At 39.5% G+C, this 24,755-nt stretch overlaps 1 protein-coding gene across 11 annotated transcripts in view; it reads left to right on the top strand.

The window, feature by feature from the left end:
* The window catches only part of TNFAIP8 (TNF alpha induced protein 8), a 137,724-nt gene extending 119,285 nt beyond the window's left edge, over positions 1 to 18,439 (top strand). For 10 of the 11 annotated variants that reach the window (XM_081499087.1, XM_081499084.1, XM_081499089.1 and 7 more), the window contains one exon: positions 16,721 to 18,439. In XM_081499087.1, coding sequence (XP_081355213.1) covers positions 16,721 to 17,286 — 566 coding nt within the window. In that variant the 3' untranslated portion in view covers positions 17,287 to 18,439. Of the gene's footprint in view, positions 1 to 10,533; positions 10,571 to 16,720 lie in introns of those variants that run through there. The other variant, XM_081499081.1, reaches the window with a different exon arrangement.
* Positions 18,440 to 24,755: the final 6,316 nt, after the last annotated feature.

Below are 24,755 nucleotides of genomic sequence, written 5' to 3'. Positions count from 1 at the left end.
TATCTTGATATTTGGAATGAGATAATTTATTTTAAGACCCAGCAAATCTCATCTTACCATTTGCTTACCTTTAATGGAATTGACATGGCTCTAAAATGCTTGACTAGCTTAACCTTATCATACAGTTACTGGGGAAAGGTTTTGACAAGAATGTTGGGAAGCTGTGCCAAGAGGCATATTTGAGAGATGCCCAAGCTGAGGCCAAGAGGTTACTGCTCCTAAAATACTCAAACAGATGGGTTTGGGATATTTTCATGGAAGATACCAGAACATTTGCAGTACGGATTCAGTTAGCTAAATATGGTCACTTCGCCAAATAAAAGTGGCTGGTTATTCCGTATGTTTTGGCAAAAGACAGGGAAGAAAAGCAGTAGACCAAAAAAGAAAAAGAGAGAGAGAGAGAAAAGAAATGAAAATGCAGATCTTTTATATAGATTATTCTTTTTTAAAACAAAAGGTATTTAACGTCCCACAGTTGGGACTATGTTTTTGTCCATGGAGTATAAGTAAATCCATTTGTTAAGCTCTAGATACGTGAAGTGGAGTTGATTCCCTGACACGTCTTGATGGATTACTGGTGAAGATAGTGATAGGTTCCAGGGAGGCAGATGGGAGCAGTGGACTTTGTCTCACTCCGTGGAAGCTGGAAGGCACGTGTTAGGCACTTTGAAGAAGAGAGAGATGCATAGACAGAATGGTCCCTTAGTTGTCAAGGATCATAATCAAGTAAGCTAAGACAGAAAGTTAACTCTTCCACAAGGCAGAAAATACATTGGAAGAGGGAACGTTTTATTCTTTCCTTTGGATTTAGATTACTTTGCCACTGGATTTTGGAAAAACTTCTTAGAAGAAGGTGGCATTTAAACTGAGCCTTAAAGGATGAGCAAGACCTTTTCAGGAGTGTAACAGGAAGGACATATCATTTTGCTTTTCTTTTTTTTTCTCTTTTCTGATGCGTAAGATCTAGCCTCTTTTTTTTAGTTCAAGGAGTTGCTTTATCTTGGAGAGTAGATAAGCTCTAAGAAGTGAGATTATACAGCTGGCTCAGCCGCATCACAGCATTTGATAGAAAATTCATGAACAGTATACATTCTCTTAATTTCACTTTTCTTACAGAGCAGCCATGCACCATAATTGACTTCCATGGACCCTAGCTCTGCCCCTCGCTAAATGCCCTTGGACAAGTCCCTTGACTGTTGAGCCTCAATTCTCTCATCTGCCCCCTCAGGGTTACATAATAGTAAGAGGACCAAACCAGAACAAAGCCTTTCATAAACACTTGAAAGTGTTATCGTAAAAATATTTTGCAGACTATGGAGTGCCACACAAATGTCAGCTGTAATTTGGTTGTCTGGTTGTCTGTGTTATATAGCCAGGAGCAGCCTGAGGAGACCTGAAAGGGTGTGCTGATCACCGATTCCAGTTTTAGGGGTGGCTTGGTAGCTAAACTACACTCTAGTATGTTGGCATTTTAAGTCTGTTACTGGTTTTCGTAGCACAGGAGTGAATATAAATATTCATGAGGAGCCAGGGCCTCTGGCAGGATGGGAGAACTTAGGGGGTGGAAAAGTATAGAACATCATGGGGCTTGTTTAGAGGACTTTCCTCTATAGTCTGGTAGAAGCTTGGCTTATATCAACAATGGAAAGGCTTCATGTCCTCAAGAAGGTATGTAAATAAACCCAGCTTAATTGAAAAAGCTTTAAGAAAAACAAAAAGTATCCTAATCCCATATAATAAATAAGGAAGATTTCATTTAATTTAAAAAGAAAAAGAATAGCTCACTAAAGTCAGTTTGGTATAAACACTTGTAGGATATTTTTATTTAATTTCAAACTCATGTGAAGCCTAGTGATAGAGTTAGGTCCTGTTCAAGTTTTGATTAAAGTATCATATAAAGAGGGTGACTTTTCTATTCTCTTTGAGGCTTGAATAGAATAAGCTCTATTGTGAAAATATTTTCTCTGGATTCTGTGTGCAAACTCACATCTAGTTTTGGGTGAAAAAAATTTGAGGAGTTACATCTGTTCATAGGCTTTCCTAGTGGCTCAGATGGTAAAGAATCTGCCTGTAATGCGGGAGACCAGTGTTCGATCCCTGGGTCAGGAAGATCCTTCTGGAGAAGGGCATGGCATCCCACTCCAGTATTCTTGCCTGGAGAATCCCATGGACAGAAGAGCTTGGCGAGCTACAATCCATAGCGTTGCAAAGAGTCGGACATGACTGAGGGACTAACAATTTCACTTTCACTTACGTCTATTCATAGGCTATTTACAGCATGTCTTAATGGCCAAAGTATGTCTGTTGAAAATTGTAAAGTATTATGTTGTAGAAGTACTCCTCAGAGTAGGGATCTTCCACCATTACCCTCCATCAGAACCATCCATCAGGGTGCTTCCTCCAAATACAGCTGCTTAGACTGCAGTCCTGAGGATTCTGATTCAGTCAGTCCAACAATGCATTTCTAGAAAGCTCCAGACCTTCTGATACACATAGCCCTTGCCAAAGAGATTGCTGCCCATTTCCTGCTGTTCTTTCCCTACCAAAGCTTTCTCAGAAACTGAGTATCATTGTAGTAAATTTTCCTGGCCTTGACAACAAATTATACATAGTTTGTGTTTAAGGTTTCTCTAAAGTGATGACCTAGTGGGGTGAGATAGTGGTGGGGGACACAGGGTGAGAGGGAGGCTCAAGACAGAGGGGACATATATATACTTATAGTTGATTCACACTGGTGTACAACAGAAACCAACACAACATTGTAAAGCAATTATCCTTCAATTAAAACTAAAAAAATTTCTCTGAAATCCATAGGACCCACCTGCCTCCTTGGGTTTCTCATATATGGGTACACTGTTGGGCAGACATTTTCATTCCTAACTCTCTTGTAGAAATTCTGTAGGTCAGCTCTGGAATGCAGTCACATTTATTTCTGTTAAGGCAGAATCTTCTTTTTCTTCCAAGGCTGCCTCTTGGGTCAGTCGCTACTTGTGAAACGTTCCTCAAACCTAATTTCCTTCCATTCCAGCAAAATTATTGTTCCTTCTCTGCTACCATTGCTTTCAGGATTCTGCTGAGCTGTGTAACCATCTGCTGCCTGCCCCCACTCCACCTTAGACTTGAATGTCTGGACAGGAGGGATAGGTTGTCTATCTCTGAAACCGCAGTATCTGATACATTATGAACACTCAGAAGTTTTGTTGAATGATTCACATCTTTGGGTTAATGTCCTATCATCTCTCCTCACTCCTGTTTCACAAGTCATGATCACAAGACCCTTATCATCCCACACCAGCTGAATGTCAACAATACCTACCTACCTTAATAATAGGGATACAACATTAACGACAATAGTAATAATAGTTCACATTAATTGACGTTATTTTTTTAACACCTGGCGCTCCCCTAAGCTCTTTGTATGGATTATTCCCATTTAATCATCATAAAAACCTCAGGTATCCTCATTTGCATGTGGGGAAACTAAGGCACAGAGAAGTTAGGTAACTGGCCCCAGAGACCCAGCACTCAATAGCCAAACCAGGCTTCTGACCCAGACAGTGAGCCTCTGAAGCCCAGGCTCACAGTCACCACCTTGCTTGTCTTTTTGCCTGAGTGCCTGTCCTGCCCTCCTCTATTTACAGGAGACAATTATGAATCCATTCCAGAGGAATAGCAAGAACTCAAGTCCATTTGTTAGCCAATAATTTTCACTGATCTTAGCCTACAAATTTGTTAATGGGTCATCTGTGTAGTTTGAAAAACCTGAGTAAGTAAAGTTAAAATGTTCCTTTACTCCACTAATCCTCAAGACCTTTAATATTATTAGTACATTTTTTGCAACTCAAATGGGACCCTTGTCCCTCGTATACACTGTTTCCCAAACTTACTTAGCTAGAGGGAATTACCTCTCACCCCTCACTTAAAACTCTTAACTTCTTGAAGAATTGGGTTTTTCTTTTTAATATAATTCAGAATAAAAACTGGCTAGTGCTCATATGGGATTCCCAAGAAATTTCTCAGATCCTAAATATTTGGGTAACCCTGACTTTTGACCCTTTCTTATTTAGTCTTGTGTGCCTTTAGTGCTTCAGTACTTAAGTAGTCTTTAGTGACCACTTACATTTACCTGCTGGAAGAGGAACAGATTTGTTGTCAGAGCATAATTGCTAATAGTACCCTTTTCAGAGGGATCCCATTAGGATGATAAACTGCACAACTTCTCTAATCATAACCTCCCCCTGCCCCAGTTAAGTAAAGACCTCTGCTTCAACCTTGCTACCTTCTCACCACTTACTGAAGGACTCGTATTGCGACCACATGAATGGGAATAAAGATAACAGCCATGTGCCTCTGGCACCTCACCATTTTATGTCCTAGTCGTGCAAAGAATTACAGAATTACATAAACTGGAATTACTCGGTTTAGTCTCTCATCACTCAAAAGTAGCATTAATAAGAATTACAAGCCTGTAAGACTTCTTAATGCCTCTTGATGAGGGTGAAAGAGGAGAGCGACAAAGCTGGCTTAAAACTCAACATTCAAAAAACTAAGATCGTGGCATTTGGTCCCATCACTTCATGGCAAATAGAAGGGGAAAAAGTGGAAGCAGTGACAGATTTTATTTTTTCGGATTCAAAAATCCCTGTGGACCGTGACTGCAACCATGAAATTAAAAGGCACTTGCTCTTTGGAAGGAAAGCTATAACAAACCTAGATAGCATATTAAAAAGCAAAGACATCACTTTACCGACAACAGAAGTCTATATGGTCAAAGCTATGGTTTTCCTGGTAATCATATACGGATGTGAGAATTGGAGTGTAAAGAAAGCTGAGCACTGAAAAAGTGATGCTTTCGAATTGTGGTTCTGGAGAAAACTCTTAGGAGTCCCCTGGACAGCAAGGAGATCAAACCAGTCAATCCTAAAGGAAATCAACCCTGAATACTTACTGGAAGAACTGATGCTGAAGCTGAAGCTCTAATACTTTGGTTACCTGATGTGAAGAACCGACTAATACTTTGGTTACCTGATGTGAAGAACCCACTCATTGGAAAAGACCCTGATGCTGGGAAAGATTGAAGGCAAGAGGAGAAAGGGGAGACGGAGGATGAGACGGTTAGATAGTATCACCAACTCAGTGGATATGAATTTGAGCAAACTCTGGGAGATAGTGAAGGAACGGAAGCCTGGCATACTGTAATCCATGAGGTCGCAAAGAGTCAGACACGTCTTAGTGACTGAACAACAACAAAAACCTCCTCACCCTGCTCAGTATCTGTCTATTCATATATATGCTCATCTGTGCAGAGAAGACAGCAACTCTGAAAGGATACCAAAAAAAATAGTTGTCTCTGGAAAGCAGTGGTCTGGGTCAGGACTGTGCAGTGGGTAGCAAAGCTGAAAGTGAGACTTCTCACTTTAAGTATTTATATTATGGCTTTTGAGTAATGTAAGCATATTATTTTTTTTAATTTAATTTTAAAATGTTTTGAAACTACTCTGGGTTTTCCCTAGAAATACAGGCTGTTTCAAACCCAGCTGGATAGATCTATTTAACTGAGTCCATTTCTTACCCCCAAGGAGACCTGGTATCTTTTTTTATTTTTGTTTTATTTCATTTCACTTTGTCAAATATTGTTAGGTCTTCCCGTTCCCATACTTCAAGAGAGAGTTTTGTTGTTGTTGTTTTGTTTTTATGCTTGTATGGTGTAGCAGAACTCTTAAGAGAATAGGTTGGAGTTGGACATATCTGGGATCAAGTTCATCTCTTCCACTTACTGACTGTATGACCTTGAGAAAGCAACTTAATTTCTCTGGGCCTCATTTACCATATCTCTAAATGGGGATAATAACCTCCCTCCTGAGATTGTTGTGAAGCTTCAGTAAAACAGTGCAGATTCTAGGCTGTTCTGGGGATAATGTGGTATTAAGTTCAAAATACAGTCACTAGCCAGTGGGTTCTCATGACTGTTAACCTCTCACTCTGAGTATCCACAAAATCCATTTTTATTCCTGTTATCTCTGTTCTAATATTTACAAGACTGACATTCCATGGGATCCAACCATACCCCTTCATACAGATATCATCAAACTTTCTTCCAACCCTGGTATTAGTAGATCTAGACACGTCAGGCATATCTTGTCAGAGTTTATGCTTTCTAGAAAGCAATCAAGTCATCTCATGTTATGGAGATGGAGCATATATATGAATAGACCACTGCTTTCCAGAGACAACTATTCTTTTGGTTTCCTTTCAGAGTTGCTGTCTTCTCTGCACAGATGAGCATATATATGAATAGACAGATACTGAGCAGGGTGAAGAGGTGTTTGTTGTTGTTCAGTCACTAAGATGTGTCTGACTCTTTGCAACCCCATGGATTGCAGCATGCCAGGCTTCCATTCCTTTACTATCTCCTGGAGTCTGCTCCATTTATGGAGCGAATTAACTGGAAAAAACAAAACAACAACAAAAAAGCAGAAATGGAGTCTAATATGGAGTTAATGGTATTGAAACTTAGGAAATGACATTGTCAACTTAAAAATCATCACAAAAGTAAGCCACAAGCATCAAAAAACATACACTTGAACCCAAAATGAAAAGATTCCAGAATTAAAGCAACAAAAACAGTTCAAGATCACACAGGCAAAAGCTGTGTTTTCTTCAGTACATAATTTCTCTTGTCCACAAATTTGAAAAATAGAAGATATAAGAACAAACGAGTTGAAAGAACACAGTGTGTGCAAATATTGGATTTGAATTCCTGCTTCTCTACCTCAGGTGTATTAAATAAGGAAGCAAAATTCAGTGTGTGTTTGTGATCTGTAGTCATGAGCCCAGAAGCACACTGCTGGAGTTTTCTGACTTTTAGTGGTAAAGAACCCACCAGCCAATGTAGGAGATATAAGAGACCCAGGTTCAATTGCTGGGTTGGGAAGATCCCCTGGAGAAGGAAATGGCAACCTACTCCAGTATTCTTGCCGGGAGAATCCTACAGACAGAGGAGCCTGGCAGGCTACAGTCCATGAGGTCGCAGAGTCAGACACGACTGAGTGACTTAGCACACATGCATACAAGTCTGACTTAAGCCAGACCACCTTGAAATGATGCCCCACTTAGTAGATGAGAAATCAGATATGAAGAAATTAAATTGTACCCAAGTCTAAAACCCAGGACTCTTCACCTTGATCTTTTGTTTCCATCCATGCTGTTCTTACCTGGCAGGAAGCTCTGCCTTTGGATCTCTGGTTCTCTGGGAAGCTTTGGAAAGTCTGGGGATGAAGTTGTGACTTTATGGAGTAATCTTGTCTGCTGTGGGTTTTCACTTTGGCTTTATATTTGGCCCATTTCCTTTACATTTTACCCACTATCACACAGCTTTGTGTGGATGTTGATACTGTTTGTCTTTTTTCTTCCCTTCAGGGTTTGATTCTGTTCTCCATGGGCCAGTTTTCCCTAGACAAAATATACTTGTGTTACCTATCAGAGTCCTGGTGGTACTGAAATCTACCTGAAAAAAAAAAAGAGAGAGAAAGAAATTCCCTGATAAAGAAAGCTTTAATATATGTTAGTTTTTTAAATGTCATCGTGGAAAAGGTTCTATAATTCATTATTCGCTAAAGTATGTGAAGTCTCTGTATTCATACAGTCATCAGGCATTTTGCATTTCTAAGCATTTTTCATTTCCATACTGAGTCCAGAAGGAGTTGATTGATTTCCACCAAATGCCATGCAGTACTAGAGAGCATCAGAAGGTATTTGAAGTTTAATTTGTTGACTTCGTTAAGCAAACCTGTGAAGAAAACTTCTGTGCCAGGTATTCTGTGAGATCCTCCTTTGTGGTCCATGTCCGTTTATCTTTGCAACAACTCCAAGAGGTGGGGATCATTAATCCCATCTTGTAGATAGGGAAATCGAGTCTCCGTAATATCCCTGTGCGTGCACGCTCCGTCGCTCAGTTGTGTCCAACACTTTGCAATCCCATGGACTGTAGCCTGCCAGGTTCCTCTCTCCACAGGATTTTCCAGGCAAGAATATTGGAGTAGGTTGCCATTTCCTCCTCCAGGTGACCTTCCTATCCAGGGATTGAACGCACGTCTCCTCTGTCTGCCTGTACTGGCAGGCAGGTTCTTTACCACTGAGCCACCTGGGAAGCGCGTTGTATCCCTAAGCACTATGGCTTCATGGAACCATTAGCTACAGAATATTGGACTTTTGTTAATACACTCTTCCAGGACCCTGTAAAAATTAGTTGCCACAGGAAATGTGTATGAGTTCTCTCTAAAGAATGATATGTACTGCAGTTTTGTTTTGTTTTTACTTTACCTGGTTTTGAGGGAAAAATTCTATTATGTATTAAAGGGTATATTTTTAAGAAGATGAACTTGTGACTCATAAAAATACAAAATGGACATGGCAAAGGTATTGCTTAACTCGTTCATTAATGAGGAATCAGTAAGCTCTGATGATCGTTTCAAAGGAGAATGCTAAGTGCCACACAGGCAGACAAGAAAATTGCTGGAGGAAGCAATTGCACCTCCAGTAGACAGAATTTATCTGTATCTCTGTGGCCAAGAGCCAATTACAATACTACCAGACTTGCTTAAGAGCTGTGAATCAACTACATGCAGAACAAGGAAAGGAATCTGCAAGGGGGTGCTTTACAATTTCCAGGACTCCATTAAAAATCATCCAGTGATTTCTTTTTTTTTCTTTGCCCCTCTTTAAAGTCACTGTCTTCCCTGACATTTGTCTTCTTTAATATGTTGCCTTTTAAAATGAGCATGTGCTTTTCTAAAGGTGGTAGGAAACACAGAGTAAATGACTTAGCTTGTCCCTGTGATGAGTCACACCACTGGTTTTCAAGCACTTGGGGTCAGCAAAATGCATGCTCCCCCAAATCTTCATTCAACATCAGGTTAAGAACCTTAGATGTATTGATTTTCTTAAGACTATGTTCTTTTATGTTAGGGTCTTCATCTGTGTGACTTGAAGGTGATAAGGGATTAAGGTTCCTGGCACTCATCTTTTCTCTCTGGATAAGATTGCCTCTGCTTGCTGCCATGATCATTGCTTCTGGCCCTTCCCGGGTCAGCCCCTCTCACAGTCTGAATCTCTGCTGCTTCTGCTGGCTGTGGCCCTCGCCCCATCCCTCACACTCTTTTTCTTTGTTTCTTTTCTTGTTTCTTCTCTATGCTGTTGAATTTTTCACCCTGGAATGTTTATGTGGAGGCTGGTATCACAGATACATCACCAGGGGCTCAGCAATTCCTTTCTTTTCTCCTAGAATGCTATCAAATCCTAATATAGGGGGTCAACTCTTAGCCATTTGACTTCTTGTGAAGTGTTTACTGTTGGTTATGGCCACTTGTATATCTCCAAAGCAGTCTTTTTACTAAGCCCTATTTAGATTTGGAGTAATTCAAATGCAGGAGAGCTAAGGTTTTACACATTAGTTTAAAGAACTTCTGTTGACAGACCACAGCAGCCAGACATGCTGTCCAAATTGTTTTCTTTTCCATCCTTCCTAATGCTGGACCCACTGGATCAAATTTTAACTAGGCAAGAATTAGTAATGACATATGCATGCATTTGTAGTCACCATTTCAAAGTTCCAAGTATAACAAATTTCATGGGTAAAGAAATTATGTGTTTGCAGGTGAGGTTATAAAGAAAGTGACTTGAGTACTTCACTATATTAGCAATTTCTTACTTGGGATAACGTTATGTGTGTGTGTGTGTGTGTTCAGTCGCTTCAGTCATGTCTGAATCTTTGCGACCTTGTGGAATACAGCCCGCCAGGCTCCTCAGTCCATGGGATTCTCCAGGCAAGAATACTGGAGTGGGTTGCCATGCCCTTCTCCAGGGGATCTTTCCAACCCAGGTATCAAACCCACATCTCTTGTGTCTCATGCATTGCAGGTGGATTCTTTACCACTGAGTCACCTGAAAAGCCAGTGTTATGGGTTTTGCTGTTGTTGTACAGTCACTCAGTCATGTCTGACTTTTGGTGACCCCATGGGCTGCAGCATGCCAGGCTTCCCTGTCCTTCACCATCTCCCAGAGCTTGCTCAAACTCATGTCCATTGAGTTGGTGATGCTATCCAAACATCTCATCCTCTGTCATATCCTTCTCCTCTTGCCTTCAGTCTTTCCCAGCATCAGGGTTTTTTTCTAATGAGTTGGCTGTTCGCATCAGGTGGTCAAAGAATTGGAGCTTTAGCTTCAGAATCAGTCCTTCCAATGAATACTCAGGATTGATTTCCTTTAGGATTGACTGGTTTGATCTCTTTGCAGTCCAAGGGACTCTCAAGAGTCTTCTCCAACACCACAGTTCAAAAGCATCAATTCTTGGTGCTCAGCCTTCTTTATGGTCCAACTCTCACATACATACATGACTACTGGAAAAACCATAATTTTGACTAGATGGACCTTTGTTAGCAAAGTAATGTCTCTGCTTTTTAATATGCTGTCTAGGTTTGTCATAGCTTTTCTTCCAAGGAGCAAGCATCTTTTAATTTCATGGCTGCAGTCACCATGTGCAGTGATTTTGGAGCCCAAGAAAATAAAGTCTGTCACTGTTTCCACTGTTTCCCCATCTATTTGCCATGAAGTGACGGAACTAGATGCCATGATCTTAGTTTTTTGAATCTTATGGGCAACTTCAGAAAACTATAGGTTTTCATTCATTAGTGTCATGAAAAGGTTTGGGTTTTTTTTCCCCTTCTGAGCACTTTTTTTTTTCTTGTATAAAGGGATCAGTATAGTTTTGACACCAGTGTTTATCTCCAAATTTATTTTTGTTGATACTAAAACCAGTATTCCCTAAAAATCAGTTTGCCTTACAACAAACATTGCCAAAATAGGCTATTTGATTAAGCCAAGAAAGGAGATATAAAGACACAGAGGAGAGGCAGTGAGATAAGCAGATGTCAAATAGCACTCATACCTATTTCTGTAAACTATCTTAAATAGTTTTGATGTCATGGTAATCCTCTTTATATATATGTATAAGCATCATTTCTCATTAGTCAACAACATACATGTGTATTCTCAAACACAAGTAAATCAGTACTTCCAGCACTTTCTTCTTTGAGAACATTTATTCATACATCTCAGCTGCTTCCCAGGTATACCTTTGGTTATATGTTTCATCACAGATCCAGATAGTGAAAGGTGGGTGTATGTTTAATCTTCCACTGTAGCTCAAGACAGAACCACTGCACCCTGCTTTTACACTAAATATTTGTATTATTGTCCTTTGAGGTTTTCTCATTGTACATAATAAGTCTTTCCTCTTTATTTTTTTATGTTTACATTTTTTAAAAATTATAGTTAATCTGCAAAGTTGTATTAGCTTCACATGTACGGTAGAGTGATATATATTCAATTATATTTTGTCAGATTATTTTCCATTATAGATTGTTGTGAGACAGTGAATATAGTTCTCTATACTATACAGTAGGTAATACATACATATTAGGGGCTTCCCAGGCGGCACAGTGGTAAAGAATCCACCTGCCAGTGCAGGAGATGCAGGAAACATGAGCTCGATCCCTGGGTTGGGACGATCCCCCGGAGTAGGAAATGGCAACCCACTCCGGTATTCTTGCCATGAAAAACTCCATGGACAGACTAGCCTGGTAGGCTACAGTCCACAAGGTTGCAAAAAGTCAGCCATGACTGAGTGACTGAGCACACTCACACATGTATATGTTTATCTCAAACTCCTAATTTATTTTCTCCCTCATCCTCTCTGGTAGCCATAAGTTTATTTTCTATGACTGTGAGTCTAGTTCTGTTTTGTAAATAAGTTCATTTATATAATTTTTTTAGACTCCACACATACGAATGATACCATATCACTTGGTATGATAATCTCTAGGTCCATCCATGTTGATGCAAATGGCCATATTTCTTCCTTTTTTATGGTTGAGTAGTATTCCATTGCATATATGTACCACATTTTCTTTATCCATTCATTGTTGATGGATACTTAAGTTGTTAAATCTTGCTCTTCAAAAGAACTGATTGATGACAGTAAGAGAAACCGCAGTCTGAGGCACACTTCAAAAGAAGTGAAGTGAAGTCACTCAGTCGTGTCTGACTCTTTGCGACCCCATGGACGGTAGCCTACCAGGCCCCGCCATCCATGGGATTTTCCAGGCAAGAGTACTGGAGTGGGTTGCCATTTCCTTCTCCAGGGGATCTTCCCAACTCACAGATCGAATCTGGGTCTCCTGCATTGCAGACAGACGCTTTACCGTCTGAGCCACCAGGGAAGCCCCATGCAAATGGCAATATTTCTTCCTTTTTTATGGTTGAGTAGTATTCCATTGCATATATGTACCACATCTTCTTTATCCATTCATTTGTTGATGGATGCTTAAGTTGTTAAATCTTGCTCTTCAAAAGAACTGATTGATGACAGTAAGAGAAACCACAGTCCGAGGTACACTTCAAAAGAAGAAAACCACATATTTAACTAGGTAAAGAAGATATCTGTTTCTCTAGCTTTTACAACAAAGCACCTACATATGTATTTAGGGCTCTCATTTTTCAGGTCAGCATATTTTCATGGAGAAGTGTTTAAATATAGTGAAGAGAGAGGGGCAGTTAACTTCTGCTTCTGTCAAAAGTGTCAGGTACCAGGTACCCTCGTAGGCCTAGAGAACGACACGGTGAATAAGATTGTACAACTTCTACTCTCAAAGTGCGTAGATTCTAGTAAAATAAGACAGACAATGAAAATGTAAGCAAATGATGAAGATTTCAGGAACAAGGAAGTATGATGGTCAGCAGAGAATTCAAGTGAAGCATCGTTTTCAGATTTACATGAACACCCTGGCTGCTGTGTGGGAAGAGATTGGGAAGGGGCTTGAACTGGGGCTGTGGTCCATGGAGATAGAGGGAAGTGAATAGAATTTAGAGAATTGGAGGGAGGTAGAATGGGAAGAACTTGGTACTGGACTAGGTAAGGGAGGGGATGGCATGGTGGAAAACTCCCAGGTCTCTAACTTGAGCACGTGGATAGAAAGGATGCTGTTAATTAAGATAGTAAAGAGTGGAGGAGGAGCAATCTGGGGACAGAAAGGAATCAAGGATTCAGTTTTGGACATGGTACATTTGAGATGCCTGCAGAATAGCCAAGGAAAAGAAAAACCTTGACTGTGTTTGCAAAATGAGTCTGGAAAGGAGGCCAGGGCTGAGTTGTAACTGTGGGAGTCATTGGCCTGTGGGTAATATCAGAAGCCATGGAAGTGGATGAGATCACCCGGGGACGAGGATTGTGAAGGAGAAAAATGTGGTCCAGGACTAGCTGTGAGATACACCAGACATTTCATCGATCTAGTGGAGGATGTAGCACTGACAAACAAGCCTGAGCAGGGATGACTAAAGGCAGTTAATTTGCAAGAAAAAAAAGGCAATCATATTTCATGATTACAAACCACACAATCCTGGCCAGCAACTCTCAGCCACAACTCCCAGCTGGCTCTGAAAAGACCTTCACTAATGGAAAGAAATGTACTGCACGCATGTCTTCCCCATGGAGCAGGGAGCAACAGCTTCATCTTCATTTTCAAAGATGACTGTATTGGATATAATCCAGAGGATAAAATGAAAGTGTGAAGCTGCTGCTGTATTTCTGGAGCAGGGTTTGAAGTTTCTCTGAAATGAATGTGAAAGCCTCAGAGATCAACTTCTCTGTCCTGTTTCAGATTTGGTTCTCAGTAAATGAGGAACGATCTTGCTTCATGGGCAGCAGCCTTTCTCTTGCAAGAAGTTAAATGTGCTACACCAGAGAGTTATTATTGTCTTTATTTGCAATTAAATGGGACATTTAGATTTAATTTTAAAAAGTAGCCTACAAGAGGTACAAACTTGCAAGTCCAGCCTTGGAAAGAGGCGCACAGGGGAGTCTTTAGAACTCTGTCTGGTTTTGGTTATTTCAGAATGTACTGTATTGCCATTTCATAGGCATTGCAGTAAATTCCTGATGGGATGTTTGTAGACTGTGCCACATTCTAATCAATTAAAAGCAGAATAACCTTTCAAATTTATATAAAATAAATTGCTGAAATCCTAATTAGTTACTGTGTATCTGAAAATTTGGGAGTATCCCTTCTTATATAGTGTATGGGCTTCCCTGGTAACTCAGACAATAAAGAATCTGCCTGCAATGCAGGAGACCCAGATTCAATTCCTGGGTCAGGAAGATCCCCTGAAGAAGGGAATGGCAACCTATTCCAGTATTCTTGCCTGGAGAATCCCATGGACAAAGGAGCCTGCCAGGCTACAGTCATGGGGTCGCAAAGAGAAACAGAATAACCTTTCAACTTCATATAAAATAAATTCCTGAAATCCTAGTGTGTCTGAAAATTTGGGGGAATCCCTTCCTATATAAATCAGGTTTATTATTTGTAGAGGTCTGTGTCTTAAATTCAGTCATGGAAGATGGTCCCTGGTCTTATTAATTTGATAATACTAACTACATGAATTAACTACATTCATTTTGACATAAATTCTTTAGTGTGAGGCCGTGCACTCTTGCAAACCATTGAAAAGTAGGAATAAGTAATGAACTACTACTTAAATGATCAAAGTATTAAAAAGCCTGAAAACTTTCAACAAGTTGGCTATTTCTCGTGCTTTTTCACTTTCCATTTCTTTCTCAAAACCTATTTCAGTTCTTCTTCTGCAGTTTCAGTTCATGTTTCACAAGTTTAAATATCGACATTTGCAAGAGGACCATCTCTAGTTCGATCAAGATGTTCTTTCAGGGTGTATGGCTGTGTAAAGTTCTGAATGACATCCTGGTAATTAGGTAATTCACAGCTACTTGTACTGTAGACCCTGAGCTACTTTGGCCCTGATTTCAAATCTGACGTGGCAGTTCCACATCGAAGGAGTTACTTTCTTATAGATCTTCCCAGCCTGGATTTGGAAGCAGCTACCTTTTTGTTTTCTAATGTTGCTAACATGTTCAAGCTAGAAATAATTTCCTAATTATTTCTAATAATATCATTGATGCCCTGACTCATTCCTGCATATCTGTATTTTGAAGCTTTCCATCTTTCATTACTGAGTGACTGCTTTCCAACACTCAGGCACCTAGGAGAAGAGGGAGGAAGTGTGGTTGTAGTGGGGCAGCATGCGCAAAGTGGGGGAGAATTGTAGAGGAGAAAAACGAAACTTGGTTTGGGGAATAAACATTTATTGAGCATATTCACTGACTGGCTATAAATAGAGAGCATCGCAGTGTCTTATTAATATTTAATACATACAACTCTAATTGTATCCTTAATCTTTGTCCGGTTAAGTTATGATAATTCCAGAAGTGAACTCTAAGGATCCGCTTTTTCAAAGTGTGTTCTTCATGTGGCATATTTCATTAGCTCATACAGAAGGGTTATTTCCTCAAATCATATAAAAATTTAAAGGGCACAGTGGCCATTCATTAGGTATAGCAAGTGACAATGAGCTCTCCAAACAATATTTCTTTCCAACACTCCGCTCTGGAGAGTTGACACTCGGTGTGGTTAGGATGATCAAACTGGTAGGTGCTGACCAGTGGCTCAGGAAATTTGACTTTTTGCAAATTTTGGACTACAGAGCAAGGGTTTCCTTTTGATTAGCGTCCAAATTGAATTTGTCAATTTACTCAGTATCATGGCTCTGTCACTTTTTTCCTTTTACATTTAAATGGATTTCTTTAAATTGTTCTCGATCACTGTTGCTCGGAGAACAATTGTGGAGTTGACTTGATATTCCTTCTGTGATTCTTATAAAATTTAAACTGGGGAAAAATTGCATAAAAACTTACTCCTCGTGAGACATACTATCTTTATAATCAGAACCCTTTAGCTTCTTTTTTAAAAACTTTATTAGAGTATCTTTGATTGACAGCATTGTATTAGTTTCTGATTGATTCAGTTATGCTATGCTATGCTATGCTAAGTTGCTTCAGTCGTGTCCGACTCTGTGCGACCCCATAGACGGCAGCCCACCAGGCTCCGCCGTCCCCGGGATTCTCCAGGCAAGAGTACTGGAGTGGGTTGCCATTTCCTTCTCCAGTACATGAAAGGGAAAAGTGAAAGTGCAGTCGCTCAGTCGTGTCCGACTCTTAGCGACCCCATGGACTGTAGCCTACCAGGCTCCTCTGTCCATGGGATTTTCCAGGCAAGAGTACTGGAGTGGGGTGCCATTGCCTTCTCCGGATTCAGTTATACATATACATATATTAATTCTTTTTCAGATTTTTTTCCTGTATGGATTATTACAGAATATTGAGTAGGGATCCCCGTGCTAGGGTACTTGCCGTGTAAGTCCTTAATTATCTACTTCATATATAGTAATGTGTGTATGATAATCTGAAGTTCCTTATTTATCCTTCTCCCACCCCCCTCTCCCGGAGCCCTTTAACTTCTAAACGAAGTATTGGCTATAAAGCAGAAGGTATAAATAATACTTGAATTGCCAAAAAACCTTCAAGATTATGCATAGCCACCCATTAATTTCACCAGTGAGAACCTAATTTTTTCCCCCAAATGCAGGAAAATTATTTTAGTTCCTTTCTGAACAAAGGGCTAGTGTTAGTAGGTGGGAGGCAAACCATAGAGTGGGAACATCAGAAGGAAAATACTCCTCCAGATGAGATTTTTAATTTGCTCCCCTCGCTGATCTTTACTGAATTTTTGTCTCCCCCCTCCCCTTTTGTTTTCAGTGGCTACAGATGTCTTTAATTCCAAAAACCTGGCCGTTCAGGCACAAAAGAAGATCTTGGGTAAAATGGCATCCAAGTCCATTGCAACCACCCTCATCGATGACACAAGCAGCGAAGTGCTGGATGAGCTCTACAGGGTGACCAAGGAGTACACCCAGAACAAGAAGGAGGCAGAGAAAATCATCAAAAACCTCATCAAAACCGTCATCAAGCTGGCCATCCTTTACAGGAATAACCAGTTTAACCAAGATGAGCTGGCACTGATGGAGAAATTTAAGAAGAAAGTTCATCAGCTTGCTATGACGGTGGTCAGTTTCCACCAGGTGGACTTCACCTTTGACCGGAACGTGCTGTCCAAGCTGCTGAATGAGTGCAGAGAGATGCTACACCAGATCATCCAGCGTCACCTCACCGCCAAGTCACATGGACGGGTTAACAACGTCTTTGATCACTTCTCAGATTGTGATTTCTTGGCAGCCTTGTATAATCCCTTTGGAAATTTTAAACCCCACTTACAGAAACTGTGTGATGGTATCAACAAAATGTTGGATGAAGAGAACATATGAGCATGTGAGTTGAGATTGTGACTGCTCATGATTTGTTTGAAGATGGAGCTCTGCTGATTTATGAAGGAAAAAACAAGAAGAATGTTTTAAAAGATTACACATATTTCAGGAAGACTTTGCCCAATTCAGTTGTCAGACATTAATGGTAATGTTTTATGAGGCTTGTTTTATTTGAAGAAAAATGTATTGCTAAATATACTGGTTAAAAGCTTCCCAACAGTTAACAGATCATGGGAAAGATGTGTGGTTGCATGATGCAAATACAGAGTTATATAAAGAAAGATACATGTGGCTCCAAACCTCAAGACATCTTTTTTTTAGGGCGTTGTTGTGTTAGTGGCACATTGGATATTTCTAACGTGTACAGAGTTGTGTATTTTGGTTCACCTTTATTCCTTACTATGTATGTGTACCTCTTTTAAAAAGCCAAGAACCCTCTCTTACTGTCATTTCTCCTTTTGAAACAATTCCATTTTCAAGTTTACCTTTTGTTAAAGATTCTTTTGTTAAAGACTTTCTCATTGACATTCAAAAATTCCACCTTAATTAAGAATTAAGACATTCAAGTATTAAGACAGTCAAATTGAACCCTCAGAAAAATAGAAAACTGCTTCTCTGAAGTCAATATTCTAGAAATCAATTGTATTTGACATTATGAATAATTTAGTCTAAGTAAGACCATGCTTCTGGAATCGAGTCCTGTTTCTTAGTAGCAGCAGTAATACTTCCTCAAACATGAAAATTCCCCAAAATGACATGCCGTTTGCCTTGAAATGCTTGCTGAGGGCTTAACTTGTATGCCATCTTGAAAATGTGCTGACGGAATCTCCATTTTTCATATCTATTTTAAATGTAAGAAACAGAGAAAATCTAGATCATTCCTGATATCGGGACTATAAAAAGTAGTACTTTTAAGAATGATAAGACAATCTATACTTTAGTGATGAGCCCATCAGAATAATTTAATTTAGGAGGAGGAGAGGCAGAAGGGAAGAACGACTCTTGCTACAAGAACATGAGAATGAATGCATTTCAATGTTTAGTAAGGTTTGATAGGTAAATAAAGTGTTACTTTTTTATTTAACTGATAAGATTTTGCTGTTTTGTTATTTGCTGTTTTGATGAGTAAACCAAAGAATATTTTGCATTCCAAGCGGTTTGTGTGTTGTTTATATAGAATTTTATATGTATGAATGATAAAGTAAGCATTTGCTTATTTTGTGAAAGAGAAATAGAAAGCTGCTGGCTAACTCTATCTCCTAGGAAATAACAGGCTTGGTCACCAGTGCTAAATATTTGCATTGTCACTATGTCTGTGATTTAGTGTACTCCTTTGCCTTGAATTTGCCTTCCTCCCAGAATATTTATGTTAAAATAATAGCTTACCAGCAAAGGTCCTACAAGTAACATTTACTGCAGGCTAAAGGAGGTGGAAGCTTTCTCTGAGACCCTCACGTGCTTGTCTGAGTCAAACAGCGGAGGAAAAGAGTCTCTCCCTATTTGATATTAAATCCTGACACCAAAATTTGAACTGAAATTACCATCCTCCCTTCCCCGGCCAGTAGGTGACCACTGTAAGTTATAGCAGTAGCATTGTGATTTCAGAATTGGTCCCTCTAGCTTCAGAGACTGCCAAATAGCTTATAAATTTAGTTTAGCGGCCTTTCTTAACCAGCTCCGGGAAAACCAAGAGGGTGTTATGTGGAGGCTACTGACCTAGTGCATTCTGTATTCTACAGGATTCCCTCAGTGAGGGAGTGTGGAAAATGGAGTACCCAGGCAGTTGGCGGATGCTTCCTGCTCATCCCTAGCTATGAACAGGACCAATCAGAGAGAGAGAACACCTAGGAATACACTTAGATGAGTCTGGACACTTTGGGATCATAAATTTGTACCTTCAGGATGGCAGTCAGATGTGCCTGGGGGAGGGGAAGAGCAGCCCTGAATTTCACACAGAAGGAAGGCAGTGAGGAGTATCTTGAAGCAGGGGAACCTGTTTGCTCCCCTGTTTCAGCATCATCTTCTGAGGGAACCCATCTCCTTACCCATCCTGTCCCTGGAAGGCATGACTCAGAAGGATCAGTGTCAGTTTTCATCAGCAAGTTCATTTCTGATGCAACAGGACTCCCTTTGTGCATGAGTTTATTTGAGGTGGAAAGCTGGAAAGAATGCGGATGTGCTTAGGATAGATAATTCTGAGCCAAGTTCATAGTCATTTTAGGGTCTTATGAAAAACTGAATCTTTTTATTACATTTTGGAAAAAAATCATGAATTGTATTATAATTGATTTTTAAAATTTCGTTCTGATGGCTTCTCTGCAAACTTTATGAGCTAATTTATTAGGTGAGTGATAATGCTACTGTTAGCAACTGACATTACAGAGTAGATAGTATGTGCCAGGCATTGTAACTCATTCAATGCCCACCACAACCTTCACTGTTCTACAGATGAGGAAACTAAGGCAAGAGAAACTAGGGAATTTGCCTGAGGTCACATAGCTCTGGTGTCAAAACCAGTTTATATTAATGAAACCTTATTTTCATTTAATGATGATGTAGAAAAAAAACAGTCCTAGAAACATCATTAGTTCAGAGAGGAGTGGGCAGTGTCCTTCTGAAATGGATTTTCATGTAGTGGCATTTTAGAAGGTGTTTAAATCCTACAGATCTGACCCATTCTGGGTATGGTTTTATGCAAGCAATTCTTATGAAGTTTTCAACATGGCTCCTAATTTGGGGGCATTTCATGGTTCAAATTTGTGGTCCCTTCTGGAACTTCAAGGTGCTTCCAATTAACAGTAACTTTGAACATTGACCCCTGCAGTATGGTATGCCTCTCCCCCTAGGTGGTCTTTCTGTGGATACACATGGCAGTCTATGTGCACGCAACCAAGACAAGAAGAAGTTCACCACTATATTCCCCAGAAAAGGTATGGCATTGATTTAAAACTTCAACATTATTTTCCAGGTTGAGAGACTGGAAATATCGGAGCAAGTAAGCCTAAAAATAGCCGTGTGTTTTTCTTGTTACTGTATCTTTCATATAGAACTCAAAATTAGTGAAAAGAAGACCAAATGTTAGGAACTTGAATGGCACAGAAATAATGCTTCTTTTTTTGTCTTATAAACCAGTTCTTTTTTAGATTTTTTTCTCCCACCATGTTACTGCTTAAAAAAACAGAAAATTTAAACTTTCTGGTGGATTCCTCCCCATTAAAGGATTAAAATCGCATTTTTTTTGTGCTCTGTACCTATCAGTTGGATTCTTACTGAGCATTTTAATTTAACCTTGAGATACTTGATGAGAGCACCTAAGTTATAATTTAGCATACAGATAAAAAATATAAGATGAATATGCCCATCCATATGATGAAATATTTGTAGTAAAAAGTTAAGTACTATTTTAACTGCTAGGAAATTAACATAAAATTAGCATGTTAATAGTATTTATACTATTTTTACATTTTTATCCAATCTTGCATTTCCAAACTGGCATTATCTAAATTAGTTGCACTTTGCAGTGTTCAAAAAATCACTGTTTTACTTGATCTATTGCATTTGTGGGCATAAAGCTTCTAGATTATTTGTTCGGCTCAAAGCAGGTTTTAGTACTCAGTGTTGTTTATGACATACAATTTTATTCTAGCTATGAAATAATTTCCCTTGCTGTGATTCAATCTTAAGTCTTTATAGAAACCCCTTAATGAATCACTGAGTCACCAACCAGAAAAATGAGTTAACTTTTTGCTTCCAAAACAGGACAGTAGGAAAATATTTAGAAGCTCATAATCTCTTATCACCATCATGGCAAACTATTGGAAATCCATTTTCTCTTTCACTGTGGTGTCCTGCTGGTTACTTGCATGTGCCCAGAGCCAGAAAGACAGGTTAATCTCTGGGAATTTCCCAAAATGGAAACATTTTTGTATAATATTGATTCATGTCTGTCTAGCCAAGGATGTATTTTCCATCTAGCAAGAAACATCAGCCCCAAGTTATAGGGGTACAAGCTACTCCAAAGACATCCTGTCTGCTGAGCCCTGAAAAAGGATACAGACAAGTCAGCCAGCGTTCACAGTTAAGAGAAAAACATCTGTGCCTCGGAAAATATTCTGAAGTATAGAGCATTGTGCTCTGGGTCCACCAAATTTCCATGCAGTCTTTGTAAGGGTAGCCAGCCAGTGGGTAAGGCCCCTCATCTTCCTTCATGGGTGGCTAAGGAAACAGTTTGCCTTCCCCAACAACAACTGCATAACTGTATTTTTGCCTTGTGGAAATGATTGGCTGATCAGGCACTTGGGGTTTGTTGTTAACACAGGGGAAGAATATTTGATTTTTAAAAGTATGTGTTTTGATTTGCAGAATGATCCAAAACAATATACTCTTTGTACTTTGATTTTTCCATTTAAAAGCTTACAGATGCATGAAGTCATTTGAAACTGCCTGATGTGAGGTGTAAACACAGGACAGAGAAGTGAAAACTCTGAGTTTATACCTAAATGGTCACCGTTATCTGGGATGATGGACATTTTATAAGAAGCTCAGGTTTCATTTTTCCTGGAAGTGGGCTTTTATCAGGCAACCCTCACCCGTCCTAAGTGACTTGTCAGCTCTCTTCTAAGACGGCTTGTTTTCACTAAAGGGTAAATACTTGGCCAAGCAAATTTGCAAATATTTATAAGACATCTAGCTTCCTAGAGGAAGACTTGCTGATGATTAGATAAAAGGGCCAGCATTATTGCTGTTCCCCAATTGTATGGACTTTGTGCTCTTGTGACTGAAGAGGCATGTTTTTAACTTGCTGAAATAGTCACTGAACAACGTGCAGTGAAATCTGTGAGTAGAAACATTCCATAGTATTTTCAGACATTATGTGTCCGAGCTGGGCATCTTTTCCTCCTGGGGACTCACTGTAGGGTGGCCAGGGGAGCCCACCAGCGTCCAGAGGGCATGTCTGGAGCAGTTGAAACCGGCGTTCCAGCTCCTTGCCTGCCAGGGAGCTCTCTTTCCTTATCTTTAAATTTTGGATGAAATCAACTACCACATAGTTTCACTCTAAGGATAAAATTAAAACGAAAAGAGCTTTGAAACCTCCTAAAGACTATTCCTGTGTGAGGTATTGTTTACCTAAGCTATGAAAATAAGCCTGGAGCCTAAAACAAAATATACAACAGACTTCTGCAGCCTGAGAGAATTTTATTAAATCCAAGTCCTCTTTAAAAAATGTTTCTTGCTTTCAATTTAGGAAAATTGTTTTGAGTTGAATTATTAAAGTAATCGTTTGTGACAGTTACTTATGTGTGATCTCTTAGCCAATTAAATTCTGAATGTCTTCAATTATTTATCATTCTGCTAGTTTTAGTTACCTGGTGCTACCTAACAAGCTACCGTAAAATGTAGTGTTTTAAAGCAACAATTTTGTTACAGCTCATGATTCTTTGGGTTAACTGGGCAGTTGGCTTTGATGGGATCTTACATGGTTGCAGTCAGACGGTCGCTGAGACTGATGTCTTGAGAGATTTGACTGTGCTGCTGGAGTGGCTGAGCCTCTCCTCTTCCTGAGGTCTCTAGTTACTATTACTCAGGACATTCCCTAACTGCAGGAGCAGAAGTTTCTTGGCCTTCTTAAGGTGTATACCCAGAATAGGTACAGTGTCACTTCTGCTTCATTCTGCTGGTTGAAGCAAGTTACAGGCTATGTGTAGGGTCCTCCAGACTGCCATCAGGACTGCAGCTTCTCTAGAAGAAAAGAACTCAGAAATGCTATCATATTCACAGTTAAGATTGACTCCAGTGAAAGGGCACAGATTAAAATCAGCAAAGGAAATAGGAGCATAGAGCAGAGTCCAGGAGAAATCAAGTGCAAGCTTCTAGCTGTGCTTTGCCAGTGGAGTTTTACAGATAACACTTAATTGTCTCAGCACTGATGTGTGATAACACATACAAAGTGTGGCCAATCAGGGAGCTCACCTGAGCCTTGTCCAAGGTTTTTATTAAGGGTCGGTCTCATAAGCGTGGAATGCCCACGTGATTGACCAGAGTTATCCTCCAGAGGTCAAACTGATACTGATGGGTTCAGAGTCCCAGATGAACAAAAGCAGGTGTTTACCATCAATCACACAGTTAACATGAACTATCTGGTTATGACTTAAGGCACTGGATATATACAGGGACTCTTATCAGACAGAATATGCCCAGGTCTTAGAGATTACCTCCCAGGAGCTAGTCAGAGGTCAGTCCTCTCCTTAAAAAGTACAGAATCTGACCATCCCAAGCCTGCTGAGTTATTCCTTTATTGTGTATGGGCCCAACTCCAATTTAGTCTAGGAAGGACTACAGAAGGGCTCGGATTCTAGGATGAATGATTATGAGAGCCATCTTTGAAGATTAGGTACTGTGTCATTATTTTCCCCCCATGGCTCCAACAGAGACAACAGAGTATATAGGGAATCTGGATTTCTTCATGGAATAGTTTGTTTTAACTAGAAACTGAATATATACATATATATATACACACACATTTATATACATTTTATTTATATAATTATATATATTTATATGTATATAAAATGAAATAATGAAATGGGCTAAAGTTGTTGTCCATGTGAAAATGTGAGTCCCATCTATGCCTGATATATTAATCCTTTCAATTTAAGAAATGATGATTGAACACCTATTATGTGCCCAGTGTCAGGCTGGGCTTTGGAACTACACAATAACTTCTGGTCCCTATACCTGTGGAGTTTACTGACTGATGCGGACACTGACAATGCACAAGTAAGTTACCAAATTGGTATTCCAGGGATGAGGAGGGGTCCAAGGCTTTGTTAGCTTCACATAGGCTTTCTGGCTTTAACATTTTCAGTTTCTTGACTGTTAAGCGCATACCTTAAAAGTAATAAACTCAGAGACTTCCCTGGTGGTGCAGAGGTTAAGACTCTGCTTACAATTCAGGGGCATGCATTTGATCCCTGGTTGGGGTACTCGGATCTCCAATGCCATGGCTATTGCCAAAAAATAAAGTTTAAAAGCAATAAGTTCAAAGTAGTGGCAGATTTCTTCTTCAAAATCAATGGAATGTGTGTGTGTGTGTGTATAGCTAAAAGAAAAATGTTTACAGGCCATATTTTTTCATTCAAAATAAAAATGATTGTAAATAAGTCCATGGCAAAATATTGATTACAAGCTATACTGAATGGAAGAATCTAAAAGAAAACTAAAAAGCAATATTTTAGTTAATGCTTAATTAATTATTTTAATTCTTGGAAGTATCTGAGAAATAGCAATAGGAAAGACTTTTTTAACTTTATTGAGGTATTGTTGATTTAAAATATTGTGCTAATTTCTGCTATATTGAAAAATCAGTTATACATATACTGTTTTTCATATACTTTTCCACTGTTTTACCCGGGATATTGAATAGAGTTGTGTTGTATTTTAGATTCCATGTATAAATGATATCATGTGGT

The sequence above is a fragment of the Giraffa tippelskirchi genome, chromosome 6, assembly GCF_054371585.1.
Source record: "Giraffa tippelskirchi isolate mGirTip1 chromosome 6, T2T-mGirTip1v1.2.pri, whole genome shotgun sequence".
In the NCBI taxonomy this organism is placed as follows: domain Eukaryota; kingdom Metazoa; phylum Chordata; class Mammalia; order Artiodactyla; family Giraffidae; genus Giraffa; species Giraffa tippelskirchi.
This window is presented reverse-complemented; position numbering and strand designations above follow the sequence as displayed.